General features: G+C 35.2%; 1 protein-coding gene across 2 annotated transcripts in view; it reads left to right on the top strand.

Moving 5' to 3' along the window:
• su(r) (dihydropyrimidine dehydrogenase su(r)) overlaps positions 1-15,973 on the top strand; it is an 87,932-nt gene extending 71,959 nt beyond the window's left edge. For both annotated transcript variants that reach the window (XM_069830841.1, XM_069830840.1), the window contains exons 12-19: positions 1,272-1,436; positions 1,660-1,812; positions 4,184-4,304; positions 4,687-4,949; positions 8,843-9,022; positions 11,070-11,297; positions 12,880-13,037; positions 14,490-15,973. In XM_069830841.1, the coding sequence (XP_069686942.1) occupies positions 1,272-1,436; positions 1,660-1,812; positions 4,184-4,304; positions 4,687-4,949; positions 8,843-9,022; positions 11,070-11,297; positions 12,880-13,037; positions 14,490-14,544 (1,323 nt within the window). In that variant the 3' untranslated portion in view covers positions 14,545-15,973. The remainder of the gene's footprint in view (positions 1-1,271; positions 1,437-1,659; positions 1,813-4,183; positions 4,305-4,686; positions 4,950-8,842; positions 9,023-11,069; positions 11,298-12,879; positions 13,038-14,489) is intronic.
• Positions 15,974-21,318: the final 5,345 nt, after the last annotated feature.

Below are 21,318 nucleotides of genomic sequence, written 5' to 3'. Positions count from 1 at the left end.
AATAATAATAATATTATTATTATTATTATTATTATTATTATTATTATTATTATTATTATTATTATTATTTACTTACTTACTTACTTACTGGCTTTTAAGGAACACGGAGGTTCATTGCCGCCCTCACGTAAGCCCGCCATTGGTCCCTATCCTGAGCAAAATTAATCCATTCTCTATCATCATATCCCACCTCCCTCAAATCCATTTTAATATTATCTTCCCATCTACTGCTCGGCCTCCCTAAAGGTCTTTTTCCCTCCGGCCTCCCAACTAACACTCTAAATGCATTTCTTGATTCGCCCATACGTGATACATGCCCTGCCCATCTCAAACGTCTGGATTTAATGTTCCTAATTATGTCAGGTGAAGAATACAATGCGTGCAGTTCTGTGTTGTGTAACTTTCTCCATTCTCCTGTAACTTCATCCCTCTTAGCCCCAAATATTTTCCTAAGAATCTTATTCTCAAACACCCGTAGCCTCTGTTTTCTGTTCCAATTCCTCATAGAAGCTATCCTTTATATGGTAGTCTTTCTCTTCTGTAGGGGCATGAGCATTTATAACTACGATATCGCACCATCTACTGCTAAGTACTAAATATGATAACCTATCACTGATAAATTCGACCTTTTTTACTGCTGATTTTATTCTTTTATGAATAAAGTATCCTGTTCCTAATTGGTGATTATCGTTTCCTTCCCCATAATACAACAAATAATCTCCTATTCGTGTTATGCCATTCCCATCTAACCTAACCTCCTGTACTCCCACGAAGTCTATTCTATATCTAGCCGGCGAGAGCCAGGTCGGTTTCTATCTATAATAAATTTTATATCTTAGTACGAGAGGACCAGATATTTAGTTCTTTTGCTACTAATGTTACCCCTCCTGTTCTATATAGACTTGTAACATTCCAAGTACCAAATCTCAAAACCTTATTCCTTTGCTGTGGTCGTGCCAGAGAATCAGTCCCATTCCGAGGCCTATTTGAAGGATTCGTAACAAGCTATTTTTTACGGTGAAGGGTTGTTAACCCTTCGCCCAACCCCCAAGCTGGAGGACCACCCCTCATCAGCTGTCCGCGACTGCTTATTCGATATATTCACAGCTACCCTCCATATCTGGAGGCCGTCTCCTCGATCCGCAACCTGAGGATGTGCCATGCCCTGCCGTGGTGATAGGGACCCACAATACATGGATTATTATTATTATTATTATTATTATTATTATTATTATTATTAATATTATTATTTATTTATTTATTTTTTTCAGGATCTTGTTACAAATGTGTCACCAAGGATTATTAAGGGAACCACATCAGGCTATCACTATGGGCCACAGCAAGGATCCTTCCTCAATATTGAACTCATTTCAGAGAAGTGTGCTGAATATTGGTGTCGTAGTGTAACGGAATTGAAGAGGGATTTTCCAGACAAGGTAAAAAATTTGTTTTTGTTAAATGAGATTATGGCATGCATGAAGTTGGATATGCAAATGCTAGAAGGAATTGGGTCTGGAATTTGAAGCAGTAAGGTGTTACGCAGATGGAGGAAATACATGTACTTATTTCGTACTTGTATAATGGATTTTAAAATGATTTTATATGAGTTCGTTATTCTGTTGCTGTTCGTATTTAACTCCTCTGTTATGTTTGTTCTAGATTGTGATAGCCAGTATCATGTGCTCTTACAATGAAGCAGACTGGATCGAACTTAGTCAGAAAGCTGAGGCTTCTGGAGCAGATGCCCTTGAACTGAACCTGTCATGTCCACATGGGATGGGCGAATCAGGCATGGGACTTGCTTGTGGTCAGGTATGAGTAATTGTGTAGTATACATACATATGTGTGTGTAATGAATTTGGTGTTAATGAAGAAAAACCTAAGTGAAAAAGTGGGCAATTGAGTGATACAGGAATGCGAATGAACAAGTGTATGAACGAGGAATGGAGACTACAATGTATTCCTGATTATCTGGGCTGATGACCAGAAGAATGGGTACAGATAATCCGTGAGCATGGATAATCCTGTAGATATTTGCAAGAATCCCATTTCCAGTTACAAGCGGATTCAGTTTGTGGTCCCCCAAAGCATTTCTGCAACACATAATTGTCACTCTTTTCTTTGAAGACTTAAATATCGATGGCCCAGAACCAGACTGTTCCAAGTCCATTTTACTATTTTTTTTTTCAGAAGAGGTATTTTAAACTCCTGACATTCAAAGCTTCATGAAACAATTTAGAATAGCTTCATAGCAACCTTATGAAGAGGAATATTTACAATTTTGTTCTATTCATATATGCAGACAAGAACTGGAACACAATGAAACACAGATTTCTTTCTTATAAAAAGTTGGACTTAGAACAGTCTGGTTCTCAGCCATCGATATGTCCAGGAGTAAATGAGGAAATACAACTTAAGTTTTCTATTTAGTTTTGTTTTAATTAATTATTAAACCAAAGTCATGCACGAATAATCCGCAAATCAGATAATCTGCACACGGATAATCGAGAATATAATGTATAATAGTAGCTGAATTTCTTTTGTGGTGGTCAAGTAGTTCCATACTTTTTATTGAATCTGAGATTTGCGGGCTCAACTCATTGACAGTGATGGGTTTTTAAGGGCAATAAAAATTCTTATCACGGCTTTTTTCAGAAGGAAATTGTATCAGTTTTCCTTGCCATAGACTTGAGGCATGTAAACGAATCGGTAGACCCAAAGAAAAATGTTCCGAAATTTGTGGAGCAAACCACAGATTTATACCTATTGTGATTGAAAGTATTTCAACAAATGGCTTTATTAACTGAGTCCTAAAAATAAACGAATCATCAGATGACTGAAAGCAAGTAATGGTCTCTTAAACCAAATTATTGTCATTCATTTCCTTGTCCAATTTTTCTGATTTCATTGACAGATGTCTCTAAGTCTGCAGGGTGCGAATTAAGATTTCTGATTGGGGGGGATAGAATCCTAGATAGAGAATACCATACATAAAATTGCTGCTGCTGCTGCACCACCGCCGCCGCCACCACCACCACCACTATAATATTATTTTCTTTGCTTACTTTATATTTTATAAATTGTATGGTACTCGTATTAAGACAATTGTATTTTGTGAGGGGGGATACAAGTTATTCCTGGCAGGGATGTTAATACGAATTTATGAGAGAGGAATAACTTTCCAACAGGGGGGAAATCCCCCCCGTTAATTCGCACCCCGTTAAAGACCCTGTGGGACTGCATTTTTTTACTTAAGTTTATTGTATTTCGTAGGTCTTACATCAGCATAATGGCTTTGAGATGTGAAACAAGTAAAATATTACACAACGAAATTTATATAAGGGTGAACCATAAGTAATGTCATTAATTTCAGGGAGTTATTCCTTGAGAAATTTCAAACAAAGAAGTTTAATACAATTTTTTATCGTTTTTGCTTCTTTTCGAGAAAAAAATTGTTTCATATGAAAGGTTTCATAGCGTGTTTTGGGAAAGCCAATGATTTAATTCCCAATATGCTTAGTAAATTTAAGAGAGCAGTGTATTATGATAACAATTGATTGGAAGAATTTTAGTTTTGGCCTTTAAATGTGCATAAATTTGATCGGAACAAATGTAACTTTCGTTCTTGAAAGGAATTTTAAAAAATTTTAAATGTATTACAATATATATTATTTATTATTATCCAATGGCAGGATATGACATTGTCTAGCTTCCCAATACAGATACACCACAGCTCCCTTTTGTTGTTTTGTGGGGTTCAGTTTGTTGCAAATTGGTAGGTGTTCCTCAGTCATGATACTGTTGGATTCACCACACAGAAAACATGCTAGAGATTGAAGAATCTTGATCTGGTGAAGATGATGAGCAAGTCAATCGTGTCCAGACCTAAGGTGGAACAGGCCAACTGACTCTTGACGATGTTTTCCCATTTCTTCTCCTTTGCTGCATTCTCTTGATCTTGTAGATATCTATTATTTATGTTGTTAATATTTAATAAATTGGCGTACATTATATTTACTCCTAATGAACTGCGCATTATTAAATAAATATAAAGTTAATCAGTGCATATTAAAGAAATCTAACATTTTTGACATGCTTTTAGTGTTCACATACATCAGTTAGAAGTATGTCCCATATGCATTTATGGATGATGCATGAAAATTATTTTGTTTTCTGTGTATAGGATCCAATTCTAGTGAAAAATATTTCTAAGTGGGTGAAATCTGCCATAAAGATTCCGTTCTTCGTGAAAATCACACCAAATATCACAGATATTGTTTCCATTGCAAGAGCAGCATATGAAGGTAAGCTGATATGGAAGTTCTTTATTTTATTAACTATTACAATGAGAGTGTTTCTCCTTTCGAATTTATGAAGTATCTTCTTTAAAGGAGATATTATGTATTGTTATGAATTTTTATTAGTTAAGACGGTTCATAAAAGTGATGCTTGCCTTTTATTCTGGGAAAAATAGGAACAAGTTTTGTTTATGGAAAGGACCAGTCCAGAATATGCAATGGAACGAAATTTCGCAAAATTGTAGGCCTATATCCAAACACTTTTTCTCTCTACATTTCTGTATTCTTCAAGTAGTCTAATGAGATATTATAGGACATTCATAGATTTTCTTCTTCTATGTTGATTTTTAATAATACCTAAAAAGTTCTGTTTTTTAAATAATTAAAGGCGGAGCAAATGGTGTGTCTGCTATCAATACTATCTCTGGACTTATGGGTCTGAAAGCAAATGGAACTCCGTGGCCACATGTTGGCAAAGAAATGCTGACTACATATGGAGGAGTGTCGGGCAATGCAACAAGGCCTGTTGGACTGCGTGGCGTGTCTGCAATTGCCAATGCCCTCCCAGGATTTGCCATTATGGGAATAGGAGGCATTGACTCTGCTGAAGCTGGATTACAATTCCTTCATTGTGGTGCCACAGTGCTACAGGTATTCAGAATATCATTTAGGATGTCATGTTCCTGAACACTTCGCTCATTGTTTTAAAATGCACATAGTTTTAGAGATAATTAACTTATGACTAGACCACGGAGCTTTATGCACTAAAAAACCTGAAAATATGCATGCAATTATGCAGTAAAAACTGTTGAAATATGCGCTAAAATTGAAATATATGCAGTAAAAAGTACACTGTAGAGGTTTATTTGGTTTAATAATATGATGTAAATGAAAATAATAATTTAAAGTAATAATTGTCATGAAGCCATCATCTTTTTTACTAAATATTTGTTTCTATAAATATATTAATTACTCATTTTACATATTTGAATTAGTACATTTTTTAAACTTTCTAATTTTCCGTCTTTTTTTAACTTTCTTTGCCATTCACATAATTATTATGGCAATAAACAACCTACGATTTATCCAGGTTCTCTACTATGAAGCTTCTCCTCTTATCTGTCAAAATGAGTTTAAATGCCCAGAACAGGCTCTTGACATCACATGATGTGTCTGGTGCATACTGTTTTCGCGCTACGAGTTGGCGCGGGGAGTAGATAGGTGGGACGGGGGAACTTTACGCTACACTCTGACCTGAAAATTTCAGTCCACTTACTTGGCTACAAGGGAACGAAGTCAGACATAAAAGATTCCGCATCTTCGGTGTTGTCGCTATGACTATCATTATCACATTTTTCAAAATTTCTGGAGTATGATCTGTCCATGATAATCGTCTGTTTATTTTCCAGCCGTGTATATTAATTCGAATCTCTCAACAAAGCCATTAGCCCTACCGCCCCCATCCTGATGAACAACAATGAGTGTTCTGGACACATTTGTGGTAGTCAAAACTTCCGTAACATTTTTATCCTGCCAGCACTTGGGAAACGTTAAATTGGTAGGCCTATCTATTCGCATTTCGTCCAGATACAAAATCGGTTTTTCCACTTTCCTAAGCTTTCTTATTTGCTGTAGATATCTTCACGTATTCTAATTTACAGTGTTTTCCTCAATTTTTTTTGCTGCACACTTCTTCCACCTGAAATCCTTTTTCTTCAGTATTCGTCTTAATGTTGTCTTTCATTTCAAGTCAATTTTCTCTTGTAAAAGGGTAGACGTTTGTTGCAGCTTGGTACTATTTTTTTACTTGTTATTTAAGACACTGTAATAACTACTAGCTTCTTCAGTGTCGATTGAATTGATGATGGCGAGATGGTATTTGGCGAAATGAAACCAAGGATTCGCCATAGATTACCTGACATTCGCCTACCGCTTGGGAAAACCTCGGAAAAAACCCAACCAGGTGGTCAGCGCAAACGGGAATCGAACTCACTCCCGAGCACAACTGCAGATCAGCAGGCAAACGCGCTACCTCCTGAGCTACGCCAGTGGCCCTCTTTCTTTTTCAAATAAAAATTCTCAATTATATCTTTTTTGTCAATCTCCCGTCGAAGTCATCTACATTTGCGTTTCGGTAGTCTTGACGTTTACATTTTTTTTTCTCCCTCAGGTGTCGACAACGCACTTTCTTCTCTGCAGTCTTTCATTTCATTCCTTATACGCTGTATTGTTCTTGTGGATAGATTAGAGTACTTTTCTACCTTTGCTGTAGGCTTCGTAAGAGGAATGCAAAGGCACTGTTGTTCTTTTTCTTCATCACAGAATTATTTTGCACTTCTAATAATATTCCTTTCTTCGCTATAGATTATCAATCCTTGTTTCCTCTTTGTCGACATATTTACAATAAACAAAAAACTGCTATAAACCTAAATAACGGTATACAATAACATAAATTCTATTAACCGTATTATTATCAACACTATTAACACGAAAAGCAAAGGATAACTGAAGCAATACAAGATTTGTGGTATACTGAAAACAATTGTCTTGTTGAAACTAATAAAACACTACAGTAAAAACCCCACTATTATTTTCACAAAGTCGCAAAGACTCATAGACACGTGCAGTAGATGTTTGTGAAACAGGAATATTGCAGTGAACAGCGCGGTGCGCATGCGCAACTGTTTCCCCTCCGCCCCGTCTAAGTACTTCAGCCGCCTTCTCCTGGCGTGACAACAGTACTTGTAAGCTTGGTTGTGCAGTAAAACTCGTTGAAATGAAAATATACACACCATGTGACTTCATTTCCGCAGGTGTTTAAATGCATTCAATTTTGTTTCGATGAAATCAGAGCATACTAGCAGCATTGTCGCAGCAATTTCAGTAATTAATTGATTATTGGTTTTATTTCTCACATTTTTTTTTCATAGAAATAATTCTTATGTTTATCAGAGATGAATTTTGAATTTCGATAATAAATCGGGGAAAGAATTTAAATATGCAATATAAAAATATATATGCATTTAAAAGGGAATACCCTTGAAATATGCATTTATGCAAAATAAAGTTTGCCTTCATTCGAACGTAAAAATCAAGATCGCCAAAGATTCACTTTTACTTTTATGATATGTCAAATCGATAAAAACATGCAATTGCATGAAGTTCCGCAGTCTCCTTATGACATTAGCTAGCTACTGTTTAAAATACTCATATGATTGATTAAAATTCAGAATATTTGAATGAGCGGATGTTGAAAGGGAAGTAATGTTTATTATTTTTACTCTTTTCTTTATTATTGTTTTTTTTCTTTCTTTCTTGTTCTTTTTTTAAAACTTGTTTTTCCCTTCTATCTCTTCTTTTTTCTTCTCTTTATTTAAGTGGAAATGTAATTAAAATCGTCACTTCTCTAGTTATTGAATCAAATTATATTCATTGTAAACTAGAACTATCAAGAAAACAGTGATATTCAGTTTTGAATAAACTTACTGATGTTTAATACTTCATTAAGGCCGAATTGTTGGTCTGTAAGGCGCAAACAATTTGAGGTGGGGGGGGATCTTAGGATTTAAATTAAACATTTTTATATATGTAATAAAATATTAAGAAGTTTAAAAGTGGAAGATGAGTGCTTTTTCAACGCCTTCTGTTAAATTTGATGAAATATATTTTATTAATCCTGAACACATTTTATGTAGTTCACAAACAGTTCTTGAGCCCCGTGGAACACCATTGCTTTTAAAGTATCATCTCCCACTACTTGAATTTCTTTCCCTTCTACTGCTTTCTACACTCTATCAAACCTCCGAAAGCCCTCATTGGGCATCTTTATTTGTACAACTTCTAATAGTGGTATGTAGGAGTGAAAGAAGCTGAATGAAGCTGGTGTTATTGAGTGGGGGAAAGATGGAAAAGGAGGGAACTTGTAGTTCCACCTCTCACTGAGTCTATTTATTGTTGCATTGATACTAGCTTTTATAGATGTGGTTATAATACGTATTTAGCATGAATAACATTTCAGTTCTTGAAAGATACATTTTAGAAGTTTTCGAAGTCTCTGGAACGAAATTTGTTGATAAGATATTAAAATTAAGCCCATCTGTAAACATGAAGTTTAAGAAAAAATAGAAAACATCTCATAGCTGTACAGTGCGACGTCGAAAAGCAAGTAGTCTGTAACAAGAAGTCTGATACCACTAGAGGACGACAATGACTACATATAAGAGCTTTACTTTTTTTATTGAACTTATAGAAATCTGGAATTCATTCGTTATAAAATGTTGTTGTTTTCTAGTGCCAGACACTTTGTGATGAAGCCATCCTTCCTCTTGCTCTTAATTATTTTTCGTAAATGGTGACCTTCTGCAGAGTGTTGTAAAATGCACAGTTCTAGAGTTACCGTACATCTTAAAAAAGAAACGTTCTTCTGAAATACAGTGCTTTATATTCTCTCTTGCTGCCTATTAAGATTTCTCTATGAGAAAAATACTTTGCTATTACAATATTGCAATTTCTACAGTACTATTATATGTCACGTCTTCTTTCAGATTGGAAGTGCCGTCCAGAACCAGGACTTCACTCTCATTGATGACTACATTACTGGCCTTAAAACTCTGCTGTACCTTGAAAGTTTGGGACAGCTTGAGGGATGGGACGGCCAGTCACCACCACAGATTAAGCACCAGCGTGGAAAACCCATTGTGGTCCTGAAGGACGTGATAAACGAGGTAACAAATATATTTGTAAATAATAGATTAAATGGCGATCTTACTCGTATTAATTATGTAAGCCGCACATGCTTACATAATTAACACGAGTAAGATCGCCATTTAATCAATTATTTATATTCAAGTGTTAAAAGTAGTGTACGAAAGATTCAACATGAAATATATTTTTCCTTCAGTAATAATGTAATACAGTTAGAGTTTTATATTTTACTCTATTTTCACTACATAATACCTACCAGATACGTTCATAATGATAACAAAATGGTTCACCTGTAACATTTGATGACAATATTTTACATTAATGATGTACAGTTATAAAAAAAATGGCCCTCCTGAATTTTCTAAGTTCCAGATTGAACATGCTTAGTGCTTCAGAGCAGTGCTTCAAAGTAGTGGTACACACGAGATTACTTTGGTAGTTAGAAATTCATTGTGTTGATTGTTGTCGTAACCTGGAAGGCATTTGAAAAAGTGCAATGGAAATTGATCTGTTCTTAATAGTGATGAATATTTATACATCGTGCAGTAAAATAGAATGATGGTACACGAAATTAACCTCCATAATTAATTTTAAAAAACTCTTTCCTGAACAGTATCCAAACCTTGAAATTTTTAGTCTGTGAGCAAGCTAACACAGAGTTATCAGAATGCTTACGATGAATTGTCATAATTGGGGTTGTCATACTGTATCACGTTTCTTTAATGACTCTTCGGCATTAATTTGATCTTATTTTCTGATTTCATGTTTGTTTAATAATTACTCTTAGGCATTAATTTTATTTTATTTTGTGATTTCGTGTTTGTTTAATAATGACTCTTAGGCATTAATTTGATCTTATTTTCTGATTTCGTGGTTGTTTAATAATGATTCTTAGATATTAATTTGATCTTATTTTCTGATTAATTTCGTGCTTTTCCATTAGTTGTGAAATATCTTCCTGTAATACTGTTCAAATAACACTTGGTTAAATACACCTGTCAAATCATTGTGATATGAATTGTGCTCTGTAAGGAGCTTCAAGAGTCTGGCCATTTTTTGTTTCTGGTATTGTACATAATACAGGTTTAATATCTGAGTAATCACTTCAGTGGAAAACAGATTGAGAAAATATAAGTGGTGTTAATTTATTCTTATCAAGGAAAATCTTTTCAAAACAACAGATTCAGTGCTGAAAAAAAGGTTGAAAAAATTCTACAATGTTAACATGTGGAAACCTTCATACCATATGGTAGTTACATTGTTAATGTTTTATGTTGTGATGCATTCCTAAAGTCAGTAAATTTATAAAGATAGAAGCTTAATTCCAATCACCAGCACAGCTCAGGCCGTGGTGCATATGCCTGCTGATTCGGTTGTGCTCAGGCGTGGGTTCGATTCCCAGTTGGGCTGATTACTTGGTTGGGGTTTTTTCCGAGATTATCCCCAACTGTAAGGTGAATCTATGGCCAATTCTAGGCTTTATCTCGCCAAGTACCATCTCTCTATCACCAATTCCATCGAAACTAAATAACCCAGTAGTTAATACAGTATCATTAAATAACAAAGTAAGAAAAATTTAATTCCATTTAGACTATATTGTATATAATTCAGTAAATATCTTATTTTGTTGTACAAGATATATTAAAAAAAGAGGCATTCATTCATTCATTCATTCATTCATTCATTCATTCACTGTGTTCTGCCCAAAGGCAATTCTTTCACTGCAAACCCAGTATTCTCCAATCTTTCCTATTTTCTGCCTTCCTCTTAGTCTCTGCATATGATCCATATATCTTAATATCGTCTATCATCTGATATCTTCTTCTGTCCCGAACTCTTCTCCTGTTCACCATTTCCTTCCAGTGCATCCTTCAGTAGACAGTTTCTTCTCAGCCAGTGACCCATCCAATTCCTTTTCCTCTTCCTGATCAGTTGTTTCATCATCATTTTTTCTTCGCCCACTCTTTCCGCCACAGCTAAGAGGCATATTCATCAATAAATCACATCAATTTTAATGTATCACATTTATGCAAATTGTGTGTATAATTTAATGTCTTTATTTTTCAGAAATTACCATATTTTGGCCCATATCAAAATCTCAGAGAGGATAAAATTGCAGAATTGAAGAAAAAAACAGATTTATTAGCAGATAGTTTGAAACCTCCACCAAGAAAACGCAATGAACCCACTAAACCAATTCCAACTGTAAAAGGTGTCATAGGTCGAGCATTACCTAAGATAGGAGCATACAAAAAGCTAGATAACAAGCAACAAGTTGTGGCTTTAATTGATGATGTAAGTACATAAAAAGTCATTTAGTGTATTAAGAAGTGGAATATTATGATTATTATATCTCTGTTACTAAAAAAAGGAATGTGTATGAAAGCACAGCCAAGAAAGAATGATACTCAAATTGATAAGCTAAAACAAAAATTTGATAATTAGCAAAAATTGGCACTTCATTGCTCGTTTATTTAAAAAGTTCCACTTATTTACTACCAACACCCAGTTTATCGCAGTTACTTACAAACTGCAAGGAATTTTTTGGTAATACAATATTCACTCCTCCGACTATTTGTAGTAGACACTAAAAGTAGGTTACTAGTTTAGTTACGAGCTACACTACCGTTCAAAAGTTTTCTAACAGCTATGAAAACAACTATATACTTTATTTCAATGTACAGACACATCGGAAAAACTAAATAGACCAACAAAATAAATATTTTCGCTCTCTCTAGCAGTATGATATGATAGAGAGAATATCATCGAAATGATAGCCGTCCAAATCTTGGATTTAAAATATCGCCATCCTAATCAATTCAAATGAACAAAAAAGAAAATGTAAATTAATGTTGAAAAAATACATACCGGTAATGAAATTTAAAAAAAGAATATATTGGTAGCTATCAAAATGATAAAAATTTATTGAAAATAAATAATATACACTGAATATTATAAAGATGAATAGAGATGGTGATTGATGATGTTCAATTAAGTTTTTAAAATGGTTAATGCAATTGTCTGAAGAGTCAGGAACCTTTAACCTTTTCTGAGGATCTCCAATGTAAATTTGGGAATTGTTCCTCGCGCACGAAATCACTGTTTGAACCACAAATCCATAGTTGTGATAGGTGATCGAAAACTTTTGACAGGCAGTGTACATATAACATGTTTTATCTTATTATATCTAAGAACGGGTTTGAATCAGAAAAGTGACACCATTTTTAAAATACTTAACATTTCCAATAATTTAGTATTTATATCTTAGCTAACACTTCTGAATATGCGTACTTAGAATTTCAGCCACCTGTGAACCAATAATTATAGGGCCATAGGACATGTCTTGTGAATACTACATAAATCAGAGAATTGATTAAGAGTGTACAAACTTATCAACCCGAATTTTTGTTTATTAATATTAATACAATCATTATATAGGTTCTCTCTTTCCTCACAAAAAGAGTATTGTTCTTCCCATTCCTTATGGAAATAATATTTCCTTGCTTTCTCTGATTCACTTACTTCCTTTGAAGGAGACGTTCTTATTAAGCTGCTGCTGGAACTACATGAGTGAGTACATTGAAGCATGTCAACAAACAATGTCAGTACAGGTGAACTAGAGGGAGGGGGTTGAGAAGTCACGTTCTACAAGTTCTAAATGTACTACTTTTGCCAATGGCTGATGTAGAATTTCATGTTTGCAGAATGCAGGAATGTCATAATTCAACATATTTGTAGATTTTAGGAAGTAATCAACTTTTTACAATATTAAAGTGCCATATGCTGCAATTACTGTAAATTTTATAACATATACGCATGAAAGATCATATGGGACAGTGACTACATATACCTATACTATGTAATAACTTGGTTATAGGACCTGTGTATAAACTGTGGTAAGTGCTACATGGCATGCAACGATTCTGGATATCAAGCCATCACCTTTGACCCTGAGACACACATACCCACAGTGACTGACGACTGCACTGGCTGTGTTCTCTGCCTCTCTGTGTGTCCAATAATTGACTGTATCAGGTATGTACCAGTATATTCAGGGATTAATCGATATCACATGTTTACGAATAGGTAATTACTAAAATGTTTGATAGAAATGTAATTTTTTATGTGAAACATTCATCCTGGTGGGTCAAGTAGATAAAATGTTATGGTTACGGAAATTTCAACAGCTGACGTCACTTGCCTGCTGGATCACATTCTTTGGCTGCTTACACTGCCTGCCCAATCAACGGTTATGCGCGTGTAGCTGGTAGGTGGCAGGTAGTGACTTTGCATATAGGCTACTGATAATGTTTATAGCGGTGGGCACTGCCTGCCACCTAGCAGCAAAATAACTTTGATTGAGCAGGCAATTTACGCAGCTATAGGATGCAATCCAGCAAGCAGTGTTCATATCACACTGTTCTAACATTACTTACTTAGCAACGGATCAGACTCTTACATTGATTGCATGCAGGGTTACCAGACATCCTGGATTTCCCAGGATTGTTCTGGATTTTAATGGTTTGTTCTGTGTCGAGTTATATTTGATCCAGACTGTCAAAAAGATTGGAAAAATACAATATTTTGCTAATTTCTATAAAATTATTTTTAAAATTCCTTATTAATTTTTTCAAGATCTTGTCCAACCTATGTTCAACATCATTGTAGATGCCACCTGGTGCCTCCTATTGGATTATATTGAAATAAAAATAATATTATAGTATATACATGTATTAGGTATTATACAGTATCTTTATTCTTTACTTTCTTTGGAAGTTTATTTATTATTGATAGGATTTAAACGCTGTACCATGGATTTTTTTCTGTATAGATAACACTGTAATATGTCATATGACATTATTTTTCCAGACTTTATCAATAATTCGAAGGAAATTTCATAATCTAGCAAAATGTAACAAAATTAATAGTTTAGGCCCTATATAATTAGTTGAAATACATAAAACAAAATCAGTTGTATTTCAAACTGAATTAATTAAAATGTGTAGTCACGTTAAAGTATGCAGTATTATCACCTATCCTGGATTCCTGACGAGAGAATCTGGCAATTCTGATTGCATGCATTTATTTCTCACTTCTCTTATCACAGATCCATATATATTGAATTAAAAAATAAAGGAAAAATACTTAATAACACAAAATATAAATTGAATTAAATTTATTTCACTCTCAATCATATTCAAAATCTTTATAAATAACCTATTCGATAAAATCTAAATATCACAATAACATTCAATTGAGAATGTTTCACGCAATTACAGGAATTCTATGAATGACATGATGATGATGATGATGATGATGACGACGACGACGACGACGACGACGACGACGACGACGACGAAAGACTTTGTGATGCACATATTTTGTATTATATTCTTTTTATTACGGTATACCTCTGAAGATAGGAAATTCTGTACTTGTTACTAGGGCTATTTTAAATTGCTTTTTAAAGTTATTTTTCTTTTTCAGTGTCGTTCCCCGCACAACTCCACATGTTGTTAAACGTGGAATTCCAGTATGTTGACATACCGGTACTGCAGAAGAACTGTTTACAAGGTTTGAAACTTAGGTTGCGTTTTCATAATTAACTATGAAACATTCTGTACAGAGGAACCGTAGTATTAAAAATTTTCATGTTGCCTTATGCTGTTATTATGAATGACTTGCATCCATGATAGAAGAAGACTTTTTGTAAGTAATATCTGAAGTTGAATTCAGTATAGCCTACTTATAGCTATTGAAGTAGGCTACATAGCTGATCTATCTCGATTTCAGAATGTCTGATTTTTGATGGTGTAGAATATATGAATAGGCAGCTATTCTTTCTGTGAAGGAATATCCTTGAATTTAAAAATGCGACATTTCGCCTCTATTATCTAAGATGCAGGTGATGAATAAATTTAATCTAAATTCTGACGTAGTAGGCCTACATGTTCTGAATTCTTAACAGATAGGTGATTTGTGGAATGCTGTATGTCTCTATGACATGTTCTGGAGTCAAAACTGGAGAGATTATAGTTGAATATTGGTCATTATGTTCCTAAGTTATGGCTGTTTGTAGGAAGTGTGTGTAGCAAGTTTAAAAATGAAATATATTGGTGTAAAGGTGCATAAATGGTGCAAATTAAGCCTAAAGATTTCAATTAAAGGTACTGTAAAGTGGGGTGACTTTGAACAGTAATTTAGCGTCTTTCTAAATTAAATGCTATACCCAATTGCGAAAATACTGTTTAAGTTGTCAATAAACTAGTTCAGTTTCTTCGTGATAGGGTACAGCATTTAATTTAGAAAGGCGCTAAATTACTGTTCAAAGTCACCCCACTTTACGGTAATTAATTTTTATTACAAATGATACTAAATAATGCTACACAGGCCATTCATTCTTAATATTACTGTTTCAGAGCAGTGGCCTTCTCTAACTCTAACCAGCTGATAAACTGTATAAATATTTCTAAGCAACATTTTTAACTTGTGTAGCAGTTTAATAATCTTAGAAACTTAATTATGTTTAAAAAAATATTAGTTATTTATCTGACTTAAATTGATTATTATTTGTGAGAGATATTTATGACACAAACACATAATAAACTTTTAGCCACATGTAATATACAATGTTTTATCTTGCCCTAATAATTATTATAAATATTTTACTTATTTGTATAATATTAATTAGCCATAAAGAATTGTTTAAGGCCCTAGCATGATACAGAAATTCTTTTGATGCTAATTTACAAGTCGTATATAACTGAAATGTTTGTTTCTAATCAAATTATTTCACAGGATGAAATAATGGTATCTAAGATATAATTATTTCACATGTGAAGTAATGAGCTATTTCTGACAGTTGCTAACAGTCGATAAACACTACACTATTACTAGGATAAGATGAAATTGTTTTATTTCTTGATAGTGTAAAGTGATAATCAGAATTAATAACAATTATTTTACACACAGCTTGTGTTTTTATGTAAATATATTCCTCTCCTTGGTGCTCATATTTGAAAACAGAAGTACAGGATGCGGCAGCATTCATAGTATGTGTGAATTGCTGTTTACTTATGTCCCTTAGTGTCAAATACAAGAGAAAGGGACTGCAGTTTACCTATCAATGTTTGAAGATGACCTCTGGCAAATGATTACCACACCATACCACACCACACATTATTCCAAGTAGTGTTGGAAGATTTCCATTACTCTCCATAACATATCGGTAGGGATAAGAGATTGTGTTGACAGCAGCTCTGATACTGTTGTTCAAGATGGTGGCAGGACGAGTTTTTTTTTTTAGTGGATTATTTTACGACGCTTTATCAACATCTTAGGTTATTTAGCATCTGAATGAGATGAAGGTGATAATACTGGTGAAATGAATCCGGGGTCCAGCACCGAATGTTACCCAGCATTTGCTCACGTTGGGTTGAGGGAAAACCCTGGAAAAAACCTCAAGCAGGTAATTTGCCACAAACAGGAATCGAACCCAGGCCACCTGGTTTCACGGCCAGACGTGCTGTTACTCCACAGGTGTGGACAGGACGTGTTTGGAATACTTCTTGCTTGAGGTACTCCATAACAAAAAAATCAGGTCTCAGATCTGGGGACGAGGATGTCCAGGGGATGTCACCATATTGAGAAATCACTTTCTGTGCAAATGTCTGTCGCAACAACCCTATGCATATTCTTGCTGTGTGTGTCATTCTCATATTTCTGAAACCACACAGTAGTTCATATCTATGTTGAACATAAAGGAAGAAAGAAGTCTTGCAGCATTGTGAAATGAAGACTGTTGATGTGGTGTGCAATTACCGTGGGTTTACATGACTCCAGTAATGCACATTCAGCATCTGTCAAATCTGTGGATTCTGACGAATGAGATCACACGAGGTCATGCAAAACTGTTCGTGTGCTAGTAAATGTTGGGACTTTATTTCTTGCTGGATTTGGAGTTTACAAGAGTGGTATTGGAGACCCTGATGTGACATTAGCCTGAATTATCTATCTGAAATATATAAAGCCACAGTGTGTCAACTGAACAATCTTTTTGAACTCGAGTGATTGTAGCACGAATATTTTTAATCAGTGCCACTCTGTGCACTGTCCTTTTACTCTGTCCTGATATATTATTACCAGACATCGGATTTTTAGGCAGTAAAAATTGGAGTTTTAGGTACCTAAAATAAGTTCAAAATTTAATAAATTAGACTGTATTTTAGTAAAACTAGGCATTTTAGGCACATATGATAAAGGCTTCAAACCTATTTCACTGAAATTAAACACTAAAATACACAAAAAGGTATATTTAAGAAATGGAGGCTGACAGCTGTATATTATATAAACACAGCTGCACAAATTTGATAATTGGAGAAAATTAAGTAATTATTACACTTTTTAAGTTATTGAAATTCAGTTCCATGCTCATTCTGTTTCATAATTATCTGCACAATATATCACAAAATTTTTTCTAAATTCTCCACAGTTAATCTTTGCCTTTTGTCAGTGAGAATCATTTTGAAAACAGAAAAACTTCTTTCTACTGAAACAAATGTGAGAAGAGTAAATTTTTAATTAGCTACAGTAGAAACATCAATACCTATTGGAACATGTGAAGGTTTCAGACCCATAGTGGGCCAAGCGCCATAATATTAGAAACATAGAAAACAAGGGCTAAAATTAAGTGATTACCATAATTTAACGAAACACATAGCAAGTAATATAAAGTATGAACATTAAAACTAAATGATATGTCAATCTTCATTAAACTATGGTATTCAGTTCACTTTAAACCTCGCTTTCTCAGTTTTTCATAAATGGCACTTGGCCCACCATGGCTCTGAACCCTTCATATACATTTTCTCCTAATATCACTCTTGACACTTTTTCCAACAATGAAAATCCTACATTCTTATTTTATACATTCTCCCACATACTTTTAACTTTTTTCCCAGTTTCACCCCAAGCACAATATATGTTCACCTGGGCATCCTTTACTATTGCTATTTGGCTACAAAGAGATTGTTTTTTACGTTCTAATTGTTCAATGCTTGCAGGTCTGAATGAAAAGTTTGATGTTATGTAAGCAATATCTTTTTTCACTGAAGGGTCATACAGATAATCTTTCACTGCTTTCACACACACACTGCAGTATCAGATTCAGGTAATTCTTCAATAATCTAAAAAGTTAACTGAATTAAAATCCTAAATGTTGTATTGCCGTATTTATATCACAAACTTCGATTACTTAGTTTGAACAACCAAAATCTTAATGACCAGTAAATACTTTAACTTATCGAAATTTAAAAGCTTAAAGTGTAGTTGTCTTTAAAAGAATTTCACCTCGACATAGTTCAGTCAGTGTACAGATATTATAATAGGCCTACTCATTAAAATATCTTTCAACTATTGTTACATACCTGTTTGCTACAAATCTCGCAGAATATCAATTTTCCATCGAAAGTGAATTGTGTAAATTCTGTTAGCCATTGCTGGATCAGCATAGATGTTGCACTTTTATCTTTCGGCATTAAGCTGCTCAGGATGACGTCCTACCACTTAAAACTTCTCAACACAAATAGGGAGAGAGAAAGAGGAACAGCTAACACATTCAAACTAACCGTTATACAGCATTGTTGTTGAAAGTCTATTTGACGAAAATCAACGTTCCATCCATTGTTGCATTTTCTGGTAGTGTTGTAGTAGTAGTGGTGGTGGTGGTGGCGGCAGTGGTGGCAGGAGCAGTATCTATTGCCCAGGCACTTGGAAGTTCTCTATTCACTTTCTAGCTTCCCAGTATAATTTAGAGTCCGAATCCAAAAGATCTGATGCCAAAGCTGAACATTTTCGTAAATGTTCTTGATTCATCAAAGAGTCTTCTAGGTTACACAGGATGCATTTTGGTGAACCAAAAATTCCAATTGAAACTTGCTAACTGAAAAAACTAAATTTTACAGGAGAGACAAAACACTATAGTAAGCAAGTTTTGCTGTATGTCTTACTTGTAGCAGAAAGCAAGTTTTGAAAAAAATGATCACACTTTGACACACTACAATGAAGAGAAATAACCCAATTTTACTAAGACGCTTTGAACATCATGTAGAGGCCTGCCTTATGTTAACGAATCCATCAAAATCTCAATTTTGCAGTTAGCAAGTTTTGCAAAAACGGTCCCTCAATTTTAAACAGTGTGCTGCTAAACAGTTATGGCCAGTTAGCATCTGAAATTTTGCTATTGCATTCATGTCTAAGAGAATCAGGTATATGTTCTTTTTCAGTTAGCAATACTGACCAAGATTTATTATTACTGTTTTCTTGAAATTTCTTTAGAATTTTGATTTGAAATTGTGTTTGTATGAACGATTTGGCACTGTGATAAGATATATTTTTCAAGGGTACTTGTAATATTTAGTTCCTTTCTTTGCCAAACAATCTGCAATCTCATTGCCCATAATACCACAATGGGCAAGGATCCATTGGAGATACAGATTTTTATTTTGTTTTGCCAGTATGTGTATGGATGATTGAATTTCTGCCGATTTTGGAATTTGTAGGAATATTGATTGAAGCTATGGCTTGGATTGCAGAAATTGAGTCACTAAATATAACAGCATTTTGAACATATTAATTTGTTAGTGTTTGATAGTGTTAATCCATGAAAAACTGGCCTTTAATATTGCTTATATACGAGGCCTGTCTAAAAAGTATCCGACCTTAAATTTTCCCGCGCAAAGTAGTGATTCTAAGGCGGCGCCACTGTGCACGGTGGAAGGAGGAATCGTAATGCGCATGCTTGAATTTTTTCACCGCATTCGCTTGTGCCAGTCACTGGCTGGTGGTCGCCAAGTAAGGTGCTGTTCTAAGTGTTTGTCGGATTTAGTTTTTTCGCAAGATGACTGAACGAATTGAGCAAAGATACTGCATCAAATTTTGTCAAAAGCTTGGTGATTCTCAAAGTCAAACAATTCGTAAGATTCAGCAGGTGTTTGGGGAAGATGCGATGGGTGTAACACAAATTAAGGAGTGGTTCAACCGATTCAAAGATGGCCGCACATCAGCGGAGAGTGAGCAGCATTGTGGCAGGCCCCAAACTGCTCGGAGTGCAGCTGTCGTTGAGAGGGTGCGAAATTTCGTGATGGCAGATCGTCGTTTGACCGTGCGGGAGATTGCCGAAGAGGTTGGAGTGAGTTAAGATTCTGCACATGCAATTTTGCGTGATGATTTGAACATGAACCGAGTGGCTGCGAAATTCGTGCCCAAGTCGTTGTCCCCGGAACAAAAAGACCTCCGTCGTGACATTGCACAGGACCTTCTGGACACCGCCAACACTGATCCTGGGTTTCTGAACACCGTGATAACTGGAGATGAGTCATGGGTGTACGGGTACGACCCAGAAACAAAAAGACAGTCGTCGCAATGGAAGCATCCCGAGTCTCCAAGGCCGAAGAAAGCGCGGCAGGTGCGAAGCAAAATCAAGGTGATGCTGACTGTTTTCTTTGATGTCCGTGGAATTGTGCATCACGAATACGCACCGGAAGGACAAACGGTGACAAAGGAGTACTATCATGATGTTCTCCGGCGACTCCGTGATGCAGTTCGGCGCAAAAGACCAGACATGTGGACGGCGAACAACTGGCACTTGCATCACGACAATGCCCCCACACATTCATCCCAATTGATCCACATTTTCTTGGCCAAACATGGAATTACAACCGTTCGCCAACCTCCCTACTCTCCAGACCTGGCTCCTTGCGACTTCTGGTTGTTTCCAAAATTGAAGACACCACTGAAAGGATCCCGTTTTGAGAGTAGAGAAGAGATAATGCGGAACGCGATGACGGAGCTGAACACCATTCCAAAAGAAGACTTCCAGAGGTGTTTCCGGCAGTGGAAGGATCGGTGGGCTAAGTGTGTGCAAGCACAAGGGGCCTACTTTGAAGGAGATTAGGGTCCCAACCCCGTCAGGTATTTGAAATATTTTTTCTGGCTAAAGGTCGGATACTTTTTAGACAGGCCTCGTATATGAGCATGTGAGTAAATAGTGAAATAACGAAACTTTACATTGATTAGGCATTTTAAGCCGAATATTAACAAATTAGGCTCTAATAATCATTTTAGGGCACTATCAAACTCTGAATAGCTTTAAATTTTCATGACATGTAAATATTAATCATTTTTCCTTTCTCCTAAAGGAACAAGGTAGATATTTTCCCTAAAATCCGATGTCCGATGATTACAGGCTATGCATAGTTTCTAAAGAAACTAACCTGCTTTGCAATGATGTCTGGCACTCTTCCATGACGACTGAAGT

This window comes from Periplaneta americana, chromosome 7 (assembly GCF_040183065.1).
Source record: "Periplaneta americana isolate PAMFEO1 chromosome 7, P.americana_PAMFEO1_priV1, whole genome shotgun sequence".
Taxonomy (NCBI): Eukaryota; Metazoa; Arthropoda; class Insecta; order Blattodea; family Blattidae; genus Periplaneta; species Periplaneta americana.
This window is presented reverse-complemented; position numbering and strand designations above follow the sequence as displayed.